The sequence below is a fragment of the Chionomys nivalis genome, chromosome 4 (genome assembly GCF_950005125.1).
Source record: "Chionomys nivalis chromosome 4, mChiNiv1.1, whole genome shotgun sequence".
NCBI classification, from domain to species: Eukaryota; Metazoa; Chordata; class Mammalia; order Rodentia; family Cricetidae; genus Chionomys; species Chionomys nivalis.
Genome location: NC_080089.1, coordinates 75,225,606 through 75,240,028, shown reverse-complemented (window position 1 = coordinate 75,240,028; position 14,423 = coordinate 75,225,606). Strand labels below are relative to the sequence as shown.

General features: G+C 36.5%; 1 protein-coding gene across 1 annotated transcript in view; it reads left to right on the top strand.

The window, feature by feature from the left end:
- The first annotated feature begins 1,565 nt into the window (after window positions 1-1,565).
- Window positions 1,566-14,423, top strand: part of Gfral (GDNF family receptor alpha like) — a 41,646-nt gene continuing 28,788 nt past the window's right edge. The window contains exons 1-3 of the mRNA XM_057768794.1: window positions 1,566-1,587; window positions 5,854-5,988; window positions 8,871-9,023. Of these exons, the coding sequence (XP_057624777.1) occupies window positions 1,566-1,587; window positions 5,854-5,988; window positions 8,871-9,023 (310 nt within the window). The remainder of the gene's footprint in view (window positions 1,588-5,853; window positions 5,989-8,870; window positions 9,024-14,423) is intronic.

Sequence of the window (14,423 nt, the reverse complement as noted above, 5' to 3'; positions counted from 1 at the left end):
AAGAAATGGGTACCAGAACATAAAATGTGAACAATTATCTAAAATATGAACAAGATGAGAGGAAGGTACTGAAACCAGCAGGAAAGTGATGAAAATTATATTAGAATTTATATTGAAGTATAATAATATAACAGAATGAGACAACATGAGTCATGAGAAATCTATATGCTAAGTTTTATCTTTCAGTTATTATATCACCAAGATATAGCCCATTTCGTATGCTGTGTTCACAATGTTGTGTTGGTACTTTTCCATCAGGAGGTGGGGTCTAGGTCTATCCCTCCTTGGAACTCAGCAAAATTTTGCAGTTGCCTCCCCCAGAACACTGCAGTGAATTATGTATCCTGATTCTGGAGGTTACTCACGAGAGTCACTACTATATTTTGTGTATCCTTGAGATTTGTCCCCTCTGATTTAATTCATGCACTCAAAAAGAGAAGAGATTAATTTTTATGGTACTATATTTCTCCTATCAAATAAATCACTGGGTGTAATATTGCCATTAGCAGACTTCTGTTGTACAAAACCTACATACAAGCATAATGTAATTTACAACCATGATGTAATCAATCCATTTTCAGAGAAGTAATGTCTGATATTAAGTCTTTTACTTAAATCTGCAGAGATAATTTATAGTGTTATAATTTCAGTTCATTGGGTTTTAGTAAACTGTATGCATTCTGAAAATAAAATCTGATTTCCCTTCTAATGTAAAATGAACATTAACAGAATGTAATAGAAACAGTAAATTACAAGGCAGTGGAAACACAGATGCTCCTCTTTCATTTTCATCTCTTTTTGTTAATTTCTCGCCAAAGGTAATACTTTATATTTACTAAACATAGATTTTCAAAGGGATCAGGGTAATTCGCTTCATTGAATTTCAAGGAAGTTGTGGATTAAAGTGAGGAATAACTGACGATCTGGTGAATAGTTAGCTTCCTGTGGAGGATTTATGCTTCTCTGAAAGGAATCTTTTTTCACACTGAGACTGGGTTTTGAAGAAATGGGAACATGTCACAGAAGTGACATAGTTTTTAGTCATCTTGGGGTTTGAAACATTTGCAAACATGAGACATATCTATCTCACATTTGAATGTATCTTGGATTTACATATTTTCCTGGGTTGTTTATGCCATTGCTCCTTTTCTATATCCTGAAATTATAAGAAATTGACTTAATGAGACATAGTCATGAATAGGGGACTAAACATGGTCAAATGTCTTGGAAGACTGTTATATCCAGGAAGTACAGCTTAGGATTCTAGTCAATGTGCAGAGAATGCATCATTTCCCCTGTTATTCTGTTTGCAAGCTTTTGTGGAAGCTTAATATCCTGGGTTTGCACACTGAGGAGAATAATTGAATTTGGATATAATTAGGAAAGTTCACAGCTCAGAACAAATTGGTGAGGAAATGGTGACATCAGAAGCTGACTCTGATTGGCGGTGTGTTCTTATGAAACAAGAGCAGAAACGGAAACCTTATTCCAAAAGTTTCAGTTGGAAAGTTGGTTGGAGTCAGCACTTCTGCTTTTCTCCCAGGTGAACAGCAAAGTTGTTCAACATGATAGTGTTCATCTTCCTGGGTAAGTGAGCTGTGTGGCTAGTTCTGAATTGATTGCAATATTAACTCTTTGTAAACTGAATGCTGTCCCATCTAGCTTAAGTTCATGGAAACAGCCATAAGAAATGCCAATGATATTACCAACGTGTGCTTTGATGTTATTTACTGCTTTCGAGAAATGTGCATTTACCTGCAGTCACTTGTTTCTAACTCTATAGAAAATACAAAACATGAGCTTTTCATTGCTCCATCACATTGCTCCTGTAAGTAAAATAACCTAGATGACTTTGAACCACTTATTAAGATCTATTTTCTATATGTGCAAGAACTTTTGAAAAATGCACCTATCCAGTATATACTCATAAGTTAAAGATGACAAAGTTTTATTTTTCTATTTAGCTTTAAAAGCAGATTAAAGGAGGGAGAGAGATAGAGAGAGAGAGACAGAGACAGAGAGACAGAGCAACATAAACTGTCCCTCTAATTTTCAACCCTAATAACCAGGATCACCTGAGGCAAGCAAAACTGCTGAACTCTGTATTAATTCTCTGCTCTTGAGTGACATATATGGCCTCTAGGTAAAATGTGGGCTCATCTCTCTTGCATTGGGTAGTTGTAAGAGACTGGTTCAAATAATTTTCCTTTAATATAGAGCCCACAAAAGTCTACTTGGTAGATATGTGATTGATGAAGGTTAATATGTTAGCATCTATGTATTGATTTCAGAATGAGGGAGTAATTGTGATTATACTGGATATTAATAAACAAACTGGAATATTTTCTGTGCTATAACTATAGTTGTTGATGAATGGGACTAAATAAAACCAGAAAATAATGTAGGTTATACCAAATTACATTTAAAAGAAAGGGAAACAAAATAAATAAAATCCAAGAAAATTAGCCAGGAAGTAAAGGATCATTTGTACATTTTCAATCTCTCCATGGAAATTCTTGTGTTGAGAGGTATTGCTTGTTCTTGTTTTTATAATGTTTTCTTATTTCTTTATTAGTTTCTAGTATTTATAGCTTCATTATATAAAAAACTCTAGTAGCTTCAACTTTGTAGCAAAGTATCAGATCACACACACCATGTCCCTTCTTCCTCAAAGCCTCAGCTGAGAAGGCTATTGTCATTTGCTGTCATCTTTTACTTCCAAATAACACAGAAAACAGGTTGTGTGAGAAAAGGAAATTATTGGTTAGGACTGAAAATTTCTCTATCTTGCCCAGCTCTTGTTCAGTATTATATATAATTACATGCTATGACGAAGCAAAGTCCTGTTGCCCAAAACTATGGGGGAAATGGTGAATTTGTTAATGAACTTTATACATCCTTAAGAGGGTAATATACTTTACATTTCTTTGTGTTACTACTTTTAACATGACTTTTTTTTCTTTTAACATCAGTAGAATTTTTAACAAATCCCATTTCAAATATCAAGCCCATAAATCATAGCCAGGAACAAGAAAGGCAGGGTATGGAAAGAGAAAGCTGGGCTTTGGTTTCTTGCGGGTCAAATCATTGCATGATTTCTTTAGTCCATTAGGTACATGAAAATGCTGCAAAATTCAAGTGGAATACTCAACAAGCAGTTGAAAAGGAGAAAGACATAAGACACATTTGAGGAAGAGCTTACATAGGATCACTACGATGAGGACCTGGGGAGGGTTTCCTAACTGAGTTGGTCACATATGCCAACATGACTGCTATGCCAGCTTTGGGGACTCTGAGCTAAACACATGAGCCTACCCTCTTAGTGTAGAAACTCAGGAGGAATTATATGGGGCCCAATCAATTTTTTTGGATTCTTAGAAAACGAGAGTTGGAAAGAGGTAACACAAAAGAAATTTACTTTATACCTTATAACACTATATTGCCACAGAGAACCACAATTAACCCCTTCATGTAAAATAGGTAGATGCCTTGGCCAAACAAAGCTTGTAGTACCTATATCTGACTCCATTGGTATTCTTATATTTTTGAATTTATTGAAAAGGCAAGTATCTGTTTTATATGTTTGCTAAAAGAAATTGATTTAATTGTAAAATACCTAAATTAGGATTGCTATTGTCTTGATTGCTTTCAGAAAACTTTCCTGAAAATAACTTGTAAATACCTGTATGATTTATTAGTTATTATATAGACCTCATCTGTTAAGAGCTAAACTGATGTAAACCAACATATACTAACTGGATAGTTGTAAAATGCATCTGTGTGTTGAGAGTACAACCCTGAATTGCCCCTATTACCTATCTAGCAAACCTAGAGAACATAGTGTTGTAGAGAGGCCCATGAATACACACTGCAGGGCAAGAAATTCTACGCTTTTGGGATTTCTAAGCTTCAAGGGAGACAAAATAGGGGTGTGTGCTCATTTCGGTGATAGAAAAAAAAGTAGAAACTTCAGAGTTTTCCATAACATAGATAATGATCACAATCAGTTTTAAAGGACAAAGTGTTATCCCAGAGGACAAGGATTAGATTGTTTACTAGAGGCCAAAGGGTAAACTTCAAAGAGGAAAGGCAGCTTGGAGCGCTGCAAAAAGTTTTATGATTTCTGGGTTGCATGTGATAAAGAATATGAAAGTCATGTCATGAGGAGCCACCCAAAGAGACTAAACAAAGAAATGCAGTACTAAAAGTGTGTTCCATACATAAGGTGACATAAAGGACTGCTCTGAGTCAATCAAATCCAGAGAGCAGGCAACTATCCAGGGAAAGATGTTCGAAGTGCAGAGGCACAAACTTTGTAGGGAGAGAGATATGGGGCATGAAGTTGGGGATGCATTAAAGCATCTTTCATGAATTGTTTGGATGTCTACCCTATCAGTGCCATTGTTGATGAAGTGCAGGGATTCACCATAGAGGACTGATGAAAAGGAGAAGGTTAAATAAATCTGAGTCTGGAATCTTGTCTACAGCATGCCAATAGAGGAAATACTCTTTATCTAGGCTTCGCATTGAAACTATCAGCATTAAATCATATATTTGACAATCTTTAGTCTAGATTTTTATATCAGACCATGAGAGAAAGAGGATTTTCCCTGAAGAGTATGAATAAAACCAAGCAAGTTCTGGAAGCAGAACATAACATGAAAATATATTTTAACTGAGCATTAAGGGGATGACAGGTCTCAGTGGATGGTATAAGGTGGTGAATCATCAAGAGATCTAGAAGAGACCCTTTCTAGAGGAACAGGGAGACTCTAGGAAAACAAATCATCCAAGTGACCAGACACTGACAGATGAGTCAAAGTCTTAAAAGTGTCATGTGTGATGTTAAGGGGGTGATAAAAGAAATTTGTTAAAAAGAGGTTTAGGGACTGGAGAGATGGCTCAGAAGTTAAGAATGCTTGTTGCTCTTCTCAAGTATACAAGTTGGGTTCCCTATGCCCATGTTTGGCAGCTTGCAATCACATTAAAAACCAGCTCCAGGAGATCTGACTCCCTCTTCCGGCCTCCATGGGAACCCACACATGTATGCATAAGTGCACATACACACAAATTGAAATAAATCTGTTTTTAGAAGTGTTTTTGATGGAACAAAAGGAATAAAAAAATTTCACAAGTCGAAAAGTAAACGGAAAGTGAGAATGCGGAGCTGACAAATAATAGACCTTGTCTAAGAATCTTAACACATCGCAGCAACAAGTAAGGATGTGTAAGTATTTCTGTGCTTTGTGGGATTGGAATTCTTTGGGTATAGGCCCAAGAATGCTAGCGCTTCATCTATCTTCAGTTTTTGGAGAATCTTCCACAGCAATTTCCACACTCCTGCCAATAGTGTATAAGGGTCTTTCTTCACATTCTCACCAGCATTGGTTGTTTGTTTCCTTGACAAAAGCCATCCTGCCTGATGTGAGATGCAGCACCAATGAATTATGCATTTGTACTTCCTTGATGACTTAAGGGTACTGAACATCTTATCAAACAGAGGGACCATGTGGCGGGAGGAGGAGGATAAGGGAGAAGCCATACAGGGTCAAGTAAGACTAAGATACAAGGATGCATACGTCTGAAAATGTCACAATGAAACCCATTACACTGTATGATAATTAAAACAATTAATGAAAATTACCTATTTACAATAGAGAAATACAGAACTATGGGGAGTGGGGAAGAAAATTTTTTTCTGCCTCCTAATAGTTCTGCCACATAGTATTGCCCATAATTCTGTCTTTCACTGTCAATAGCTTAGATTTGAGGGAATTTAAAATTTGGACACCAAACTGTAACCCTGTGAACATGTCGTTGTTTTCTTGTTGTTGCTGCTGCCGTTGTTCCAAGTTGCGAGGCTAAGCTCAGAAAATGAATCCTCTTCCCAGACAAACGACTGTGCACATTTAAGGCAGCAATGCTTGATTGATACAAATGGCTGTGAGCAGTCATGGAGATCAATGGAAGACACCTGCGTTGTTCCAGGTAAAACCCAGTGTATTAAGTCCAGTTCTAACAATGCCGGCGTCTCCATCAGCAGAACTCCAAGGATTTCACGGGGTGTTGTAGATGACTTCTCTCCCTGCCCTGGAGAGAGGACAGAAATATTTAACCCATAGGAAAGTGACAACTGTCACACCCAAGTGCTCACACATTTGCTCAAGAATAAAATATTTTAAGATGAGGTCAGAAGATGACAAAAAAAAAAAACCCTTACTTGTTTTAATGATGAAATACCTAGTTGACTAGAGAAAATTAAATGTTGTATTAAAATATTATACTTAATATGCCATAAATCAAAAGTTATTTAATATGTTAGCAAACAAATGAGTCATTTGCAATACATTGTGATAATATTTGAATAATTATTTTATATGTGAAGCAGGGAGAAAAGTACCCAAGTATACAAGTAAATAATTCAATTACTTTTTTAATGAAAAACGTTATAGGTTAAAGGCAAATTGATTTTTAACCAGAAAATGAAATACTGGTAATTATAAATGACTTATTTTTTATTCATAAAATGCTGAGTGTTAGGAGAATTTTAACTTTTCATAAAAAAAATTAGAACCACTTGCATATCTTTTAATATAGTTTTAGTAACAAATACAATAAAATAGGTTACAACAAAAGAGCAAACAAAACAGTTAAAGTGACAGGATAGTGGAGACTAAACTGCACACCAGCCACCCCGTATAAAATCAGCTTGGATATTATTGAACAGCAACCATCATTTAAAACACAGAAAGCTTTAAAGTAGTTTGGGAAGCATTCTGTGGGTGGACACACACACACAAAAAAAATATTTTGTTTAAAAAGTTGCTTCTAATCTGTTCCACAATAGACATCCTGGTATTCTGACTCTTGTGATCTTTCTGCCCTCCGCCCACATGAAGCTCCCTGAGCCATAGATGCAGGAACAGGGATATAGATGTATCTGCTGGGGCTGGCTGAGATCTACTGGGGCTGGCTGCAATCCACTTGGGCTGACTGGGATCCGCATGATTTATTGATCTCTGGACTGTATCCAGTTGTGATTTTGTGTCATGGCATCTATTTACTGTGAAGAGGAGCTCCTTGGGACTGGAGAGATGGCTCAGCAGTTAAGAGCACTGACTACTTTCCAGAGGACCTAGGGTAGAGTTCAAACACCCGCATGGCACTTCACAGTTGTCTATACCTCCAGTTCCAGGGGATCTGATAACTTCTGTTCTCCACTGACACGGGACATGCATGTTGTACAGAGACATACAGAGTCAAAACACTCAACACACACACACACACATAAATCTTAGAGAGAGGGGAGGAGGAAAACTACTTTGATGAAGAACTAATAGCTGCATTTGTCTGAGGGTAGAAGGATAAGATTTAGAATGTAGTAGGTCTAATAATCTTCTAAGATCCATGATCTCATTAGTCAGGGGAAGTTAGCTAGGTTTCTAGTAACAGACATGACTGCTTTCCTGTCGAACAGGTCTTCACTCCAATTAGAAAGCTACTGGTTACCACCAGCATGTGAGTGACACTTACTGCACCTTTATGAATATCTTTCCAAAGTCTGTTTGAGAAACAGTCTGCCACAGAAATGGCTGTATAAACAGGATTTGAACAATGGCAAGACTAATAGACACATTAGTGAGGAAGGGAAAAATCTCAGTAGAATCACTCCCCTGGACAAGGAACTACAGGCGTCTGATGACTGCCAAGAAGGGAGTGTTAGTCTCTTCAAGAGTTGAGGGGCATAATTGGTTGTTTAATACAAAGTATCAGCCTTGAAACATATTCATACAAGCAATAAAAACAGACTCAGTAGCTTTTTTTTTATAAATCTGTGCAAACACACACACACAGAGAGAGAGAGAGAGAGAGAGAGAGAGAGAGAGAGATCATCTTTCTCTCTATGTAACAAATCAGAGAATAAAAGACTATCAGTTTGAGAGTGGGAGTAATTGAAAGAGTAGGAAGGAGGGGATTTGAGAGGAGCTTGAGGAAGGGAAGGGAAGGGAAGGGAAGGGAAGGGAAGGGAAGGGAAGGGAAGAAGGGAAGGGAAGGGAAGGGAAGGGAAGGGAAGGGAAGGGAAGGGAAGGGAAGGGAAGAAGGGAAGGGAAGGGAAGGGAAGGGAAGGGAAGGGAAGGGAAGGGAAGGGAAGGGAAGGGAAGGGAAGGGAAGGGGGAACAATGTGATTGTATTGTATAATTACAAAAAATTATATTGTATAATTGTAAAAACTGTATAAAATTTTTAAATAAAATAAAAATGAACCTGGGGGTACATGTGTAGCTCAATGGTAGTGCATTAACCTGATACATAAGCAGGCAAATTACACCCCTCTTAGGAGGGATGAGGGGGGCAAAATAGAATGAGTAAGCTGTCCCTAGGCAGTGTGGTCAAGTTTCTCTCTTTTCTGATTGTTATTTGTAATTTCTATGCATTGGAGGACTTCTTAGTAATTACACTAGTAACTCCAGCCTTGATCCAGATGCTTTTATATCCTCAATGGTGGATTGTTTAAAAACAGAGTCCAGAATTTATGAGTATTAAACAAATCCTGATTGATTCTGATTCACTCAGTGTTCTTTGGCACTTTCTGAGTAACTTAAATATCAGGGGGCCTGGTACTTTGAGTACTATACCCGTATAAAATTTAATATTTATAAATTAAAAGGCATCCCATAGCTGATAATATTTCTGTTTATTGTTAAAAATCTGGAGGATAAAGTCACTTTGATGAACACCCTTTAGCAAACCAAGATAATTTCTAAACTCATTAATTTCTTGGGTTGATGCATTAAAACACTTTGGGAAAAAGAACTAAAATTTATATTCAGATTAATATCTTCAGTATTATATGTGATTATGAAACCCAGGTGAATCCTGCAAGATAAATAATTCATCACATTGTAACCTGAGTATCCAGTCTTTGGTGGCAAAAGATTTCCGATTTAAAGAGTGTCTTTGTATCGATGACCTCCACTGTACAGTGAACAAACTTTTTGGGAAAAAATGCATCAATAAGACAGGTAATATTCATTGAATCAGTTTTTTATTTCAAACCTAAATCCTCCTCAGTCATTGTGCATTCATTTTTGTAGCACATTTACTGAATTTCAGTTGCTAATATTTTATTGATATGTCTGAGTTCAAGCAGGATATTGATATATTTTCTTATGTTAATAATTCTGTTATATGTCTAATGCTGGCTGTTAAAGCTAAGTTGAAAAGTACTCTCTTTTCTGTACTCTAGAACAGAGAAAGAATTGAAGCTCTTGCTTTCTTCAATTACTTTCTTCAATTACTGGTTTACATAGTACTATAGCGGCACAATTCATTACGTGATACATAAAAAAGTAAATTTGTGTGATTAATTGTTATAGAATTGGCCTAGTTTTAATGTCACAAGTGAGCTTTTGTAGCTTATCATCCATTTTACGTATTTATATTGTAGTTTTTTCCCATGTGACTATGACTTCAATGTCTATAGATCTCTGTAATATGCTGCTCTTAATAGTTTCTGGTTGTCGTTTTAGTATGTGTAGAAGTTGTACTGTTTTTGTTCATATGTTGATAGTTTGTTCTCTCTCTCTCTCTCTCTCTCTCTCTCTCTCTTTCTCTCTCTCTCCCTGTGTGTGTGTGTGTTTCTCATATTTTGTGGGGTTCATTTGACTATAGGTTGGCCTTCATTTTCAGCTTTCTTTTCTTTAACACGAAATGATGACAAACACTCACCTGTGTATGAATCAGCTGTAACACCCCCACATTGTTGTTAGATCTTGTATTCTTTGGCTCTTTTGGTCTTTGGGGGCTCACAACCCAGCTCTCAAATAAATTACATGGAGTCCTATTCTTTCTTGAAAATGCCCAGTCTTAGCTTGGCTTATTTCTAGTCAGCTTTACTTAACTTAAATTATCCCATTATCTTTTGCCTTTGGGCTTTTACCTTTCTCTATTTCTGTGTATCTTTTCTTTCCTTCTTAATCTGTGTCTGGCTGTATTGCTGTGTGGCTGTCCCTTTCTTTTCTTGCTTCTCTATCTTCCCTTCCCAGATTTCCCCTCCTATTTTTTCTCTCTGCCTGCCAGCCCCATCTACCCTTTCTCCTGCATTGCTATTAGCCATTCAACTCTTTATTAAACCAATCAGGTGTTTTACACAGGCAAAGTAACACAACTTCACAGAGTTAAGCAAATGCAGCATAAAGGAATGTAACAATCTTTGCATCATTAAACATATGTTCCACAGCATAAACAAATGTAATACATCTTCAAATAATATTTCACAACACTCCAAATCAAGGCTCAGGAAACATTGAGGAATAGAGAGTAGAATGAGTAAGTGCAGGAGGAGGTATGAAATGCTGCTCTCTGGACATGATACAGCTAATGCCAAGTAAACCCACACCATCCATGGTTGCCTGCATGAGACCCACACAAAATAAGGCCTTTTGAAATTCCAGCATGGGTGGAGAAGAAGCTCCCAAGGCCCGACCCTTAGCAGAGAAACTACTGGCATTAGATGGTTAATGATGAAGGGCAATGACCTTAGTTTGGAGATACTGCCGCTAGTAGTTTGTCCATGTTCCGTGGATATTTCCATATCCATTTCCCAAACAGAATTAATTTGACTCAGTGGTCTACCACTACTACTACTAGGAAAAGAATGATAAGAATAGAAATAAAGAATAAAGAAGAGGACATAGAATTTGGAGTGAGACAATGAGACAATTTGGTGGGTCTTATGAGAAGCCAGAGAAACCTATAGGGTGTGGATATGATCAAACTACATTGTAAACATGTATCATAATTTAAAAAAATAAATAATTATAATAATATAACATAGTAATACAAAAATGATAAAAATGTACTCTGCACTCTGTTTCAGCTCATTTTATAAGGAGTCTAGCTAGCAACACTTTTTTCATTGAATCAATTCATTTTTTGTCAACTTACATACTTCTTTTTCTAAGAGGGAAAAAGCAGGACATAATCGCAATTAGATCAATGCAAAACCAAACTTCAATAGTGTGTAATTAATTATCTCAGTGTCCAAGTGTCTGGGATTCATACACTCTTCTGACCTCCATACAGCTTGGGAAGCTCCACATCTTTGGCTCTGCCCTAAACAGAACACACAGTCTATCTTGTCGGCTTATTCCATACATACTGCTGTTTTTGGTGGACACCCCATATTCCTAGCATCTCTAATATACTGGAGCCCCCACTGTAACTCCATGAATAATCTTCTGGCCTCTCTCTAGGTATTTTGAGCCTAGTACTTAATGTCAAACCTCAGTTTCTCTCCATGATTTCCTTAATCCTTGAATCTCCATTTCCACTTAAACTGAACCTTTACAAATGGCCTCCTGGCTTCTCTGAAAGGATTCCATCATAACCACAGGGTAACACGCCTCAGCTTCTCTCCATGACTGTTCTGTGCCTTCAAAACCAATACCAAGTGGTAGCCTCTCACGCATTACCAAGCTCAGCTGTTCTCATGAGATGTAGCCTTTGCTCCCCTGAACTACTACTCTTCTCAGAAGAGTTCACCTGAATGTCCTTTCAAATTATCGTCTCCTCTGCTTCATCACTCCGTTAATGTATAGTTCATTTAAAAGTTGTTAATTGTCAGACACCAGAGTTGTCCTAGGTGCCTTTCTTGTTGATCTTTAGTTTAATTCTGAAGTCAAGAAGCCTATTTCAGACTATCTCAGTTCTAATGAAATTCAAAATTTCTAGGTATCACTTTTACAGTGTGCTGTGTTCTATGTGATAGCTATGCACTCACCCACAATGAACATGTGCATAGAGTATTTGACAACATAGCAGAGGAAATAATTGTGACTTCAAACATTTCATAGAACTGGTAGAAATTCGGTGTCCTGGGATTCTTAGGGAGGAAAAAAGAAATATGTGTTGAAACCAGAGGCAATAAAAGGAATTAATAACCATTTGAGAAACAGCAAATTCTTTGTTGTGCTGTACTGTAAGATGGAACAATATCTCAAGATGATTTGAGAAAGAAACCAGATGCTATAAATCAGGGACAGTTGGACTTACTTGCTTTTATGACATGATTAGATTTAATGCTTTGCTGCTAGGAGCTGTTGCATATTTTAAACAGAGAAATGCAAAATTGACCTTTTTTTAAATGTCTCTTTGAGGAATTGGAAGAGAATGGAAAAAAAAAGTGAGATATCACCCTTGTCCAAACTAATGAGAGGTGACACATTTTCAAATTAACACAGAAGTCCTGAGAATTATAAGATACACTTCAGTGAAAAATTATGAATTATAATCATGAGTACTTGGTGACCAGTTGGGAATGTGTGTGAAGGCATCTAAAAAGTCAGGAAGAATAATAACATTTGTTAGTGAAATTTCACAATCTAATTAAAGAACCCAAAAGTTGACAAGTTGATGAGAAACATTGTGGCTACTGTAACGCCCTCCGTCTCTACTCAATCCCCCTTCCTTCCCATCTCCCCACAAATTCTTTTCTACCATTCATATCATTCTCTTTTCTTTCTTTCCTTTAGCAATAGGGAGAAAAACTACAAACTATTAAATTTCAAAAGCCAGAATAAAAAGAAGGCAGGGAGGGTAGTCAACCATTCTAGATGGGAGAAATTAGTACCAAAGGGTGTGGAAGTGACATTATTTTGGTAATTAGTATGTCTTCCTTAGTTTTAGGTTGAAAGTAGACTGAGTTGCAGTCATTTGAAATGTTATTCAAATGGTGACTCATTTTTTTTCCAAGACAGTAAACTCTTAACGATGGCCATCCTCATGCCATTTTCACAAAATACCATCAGTTAACAAGTACAGACAAATTCAGACAGGTTGAACTCATTTCACATGAAAAAAAAAAGTGTTTTTCACAGAATACAAATTCGTTTAAGACTGCAGTGTGAAATATGGACAATCCGGGCAACAGAATCCTTCTATCCACTGACCTGGAGGTGGAAACCTAAATGATTCCTCAGGGGCATTTCATTATGGACCATTTGAGGGCTGCAGGTACAAAGAGCACCTAAGAGACTGCCTACAACTCAGCTTAGAGAGCAAAGGGGCATGATAGCTTCAGTCTCATCATTCATTCTATTCCAGGCTCAGCGCTCTCCGCAAACCCTTTGGTCACACTGCAGGAAGAAAAGTCTTTCTCTTTCCATGGTGTCACTAAAACACTCCCCAGCATTTACAAACCTACATGATTAAGTATGTACATTTTTGATTATGTCAAAGTTTCCAGAATAGTCCCTGAAACTTACTATACTATCATCAAATTTGTTGTGTAAATACTTAATTTCTCAAAATTTGATCATATGTTGATTCATAAAATAGTTAGATTCAGTTAATATAGATAGGCATATCATAATCCCTGGTGCAATGGACATAAACCTTAGTAAAGGTGTTTAGTAGCTAATGTCATAGAGCAAAACAGACATTTAGGATTATGTAATTTAACTTGGTTTATTTCATATATAGTTATAAATTATATATATGTATATATATATTATAAAACAGATTTATATTTAAGTAGATGCAAAGCTTATTAGAAAAGAATCAATGAGGAACTAATTGCATGAGGCCAGCCTTCATGCACATATATTTCACATATATTTCACATATATTTCACAATGTGTGACCAGGCTTGCAAGCTAAGATTGCCTCTGTTCTTATTAAAGAGTCTGACTTACAGCAATTTACTGTGCGCTCTTGTTTGAAAACTGTTCGAATTCTACAATAGTGTGTGTTTCAAAGCATATTCCAGAGTTATAACCAAGGACAAGTTTTTGTAATGGTACCATAAGTAGATTGTAAGTAAATATTTACAAAGCATGAAGTTAGGAATATGGTGTTTTTCTCATATACCTACAAAGCATTTGAAAAATTGAAACTGTGACAAACACTTGTGTAATAAAACCAATAAAAACAACTTAAAAAAATAAATAAGGGAAGTATAATCCCCTCTAAAAAAGACCAGCGAAGGAATACCAATGTCCATGATGCTCACTGTGGAGGTCATCTGAGGTACCTTGGAGGAAGATAAACATTTTAAACAGACCCCAAAGCCTATGCTAAGGGTACCCAACTTTATAATGAAATTGGATTTCTCATCTTCTTCCTATGGAATGAAAGTGATATAAGTTACTGGCTCTATGAATAGACTCACAGGAAGGAAAATTGCTACGTGAGTATGGCAAAAAATATTGTACTTTATTATGTGTAAAAGCAACATATAAATTGTAAATATGTATATATTTTTGTTTATTTTGTCTTATTTCATGTGTGTGGATAAATATGTGTGGAATTAAATTGTATGAGGAGCTAAGGAAATTAGGGAAAAATACCTAAAAGGAGAGAAATAAGAAAAACATCTGAGAAATCTTTCAACAAAGACACATTTAAAAAAGGAAAAAAAGTCT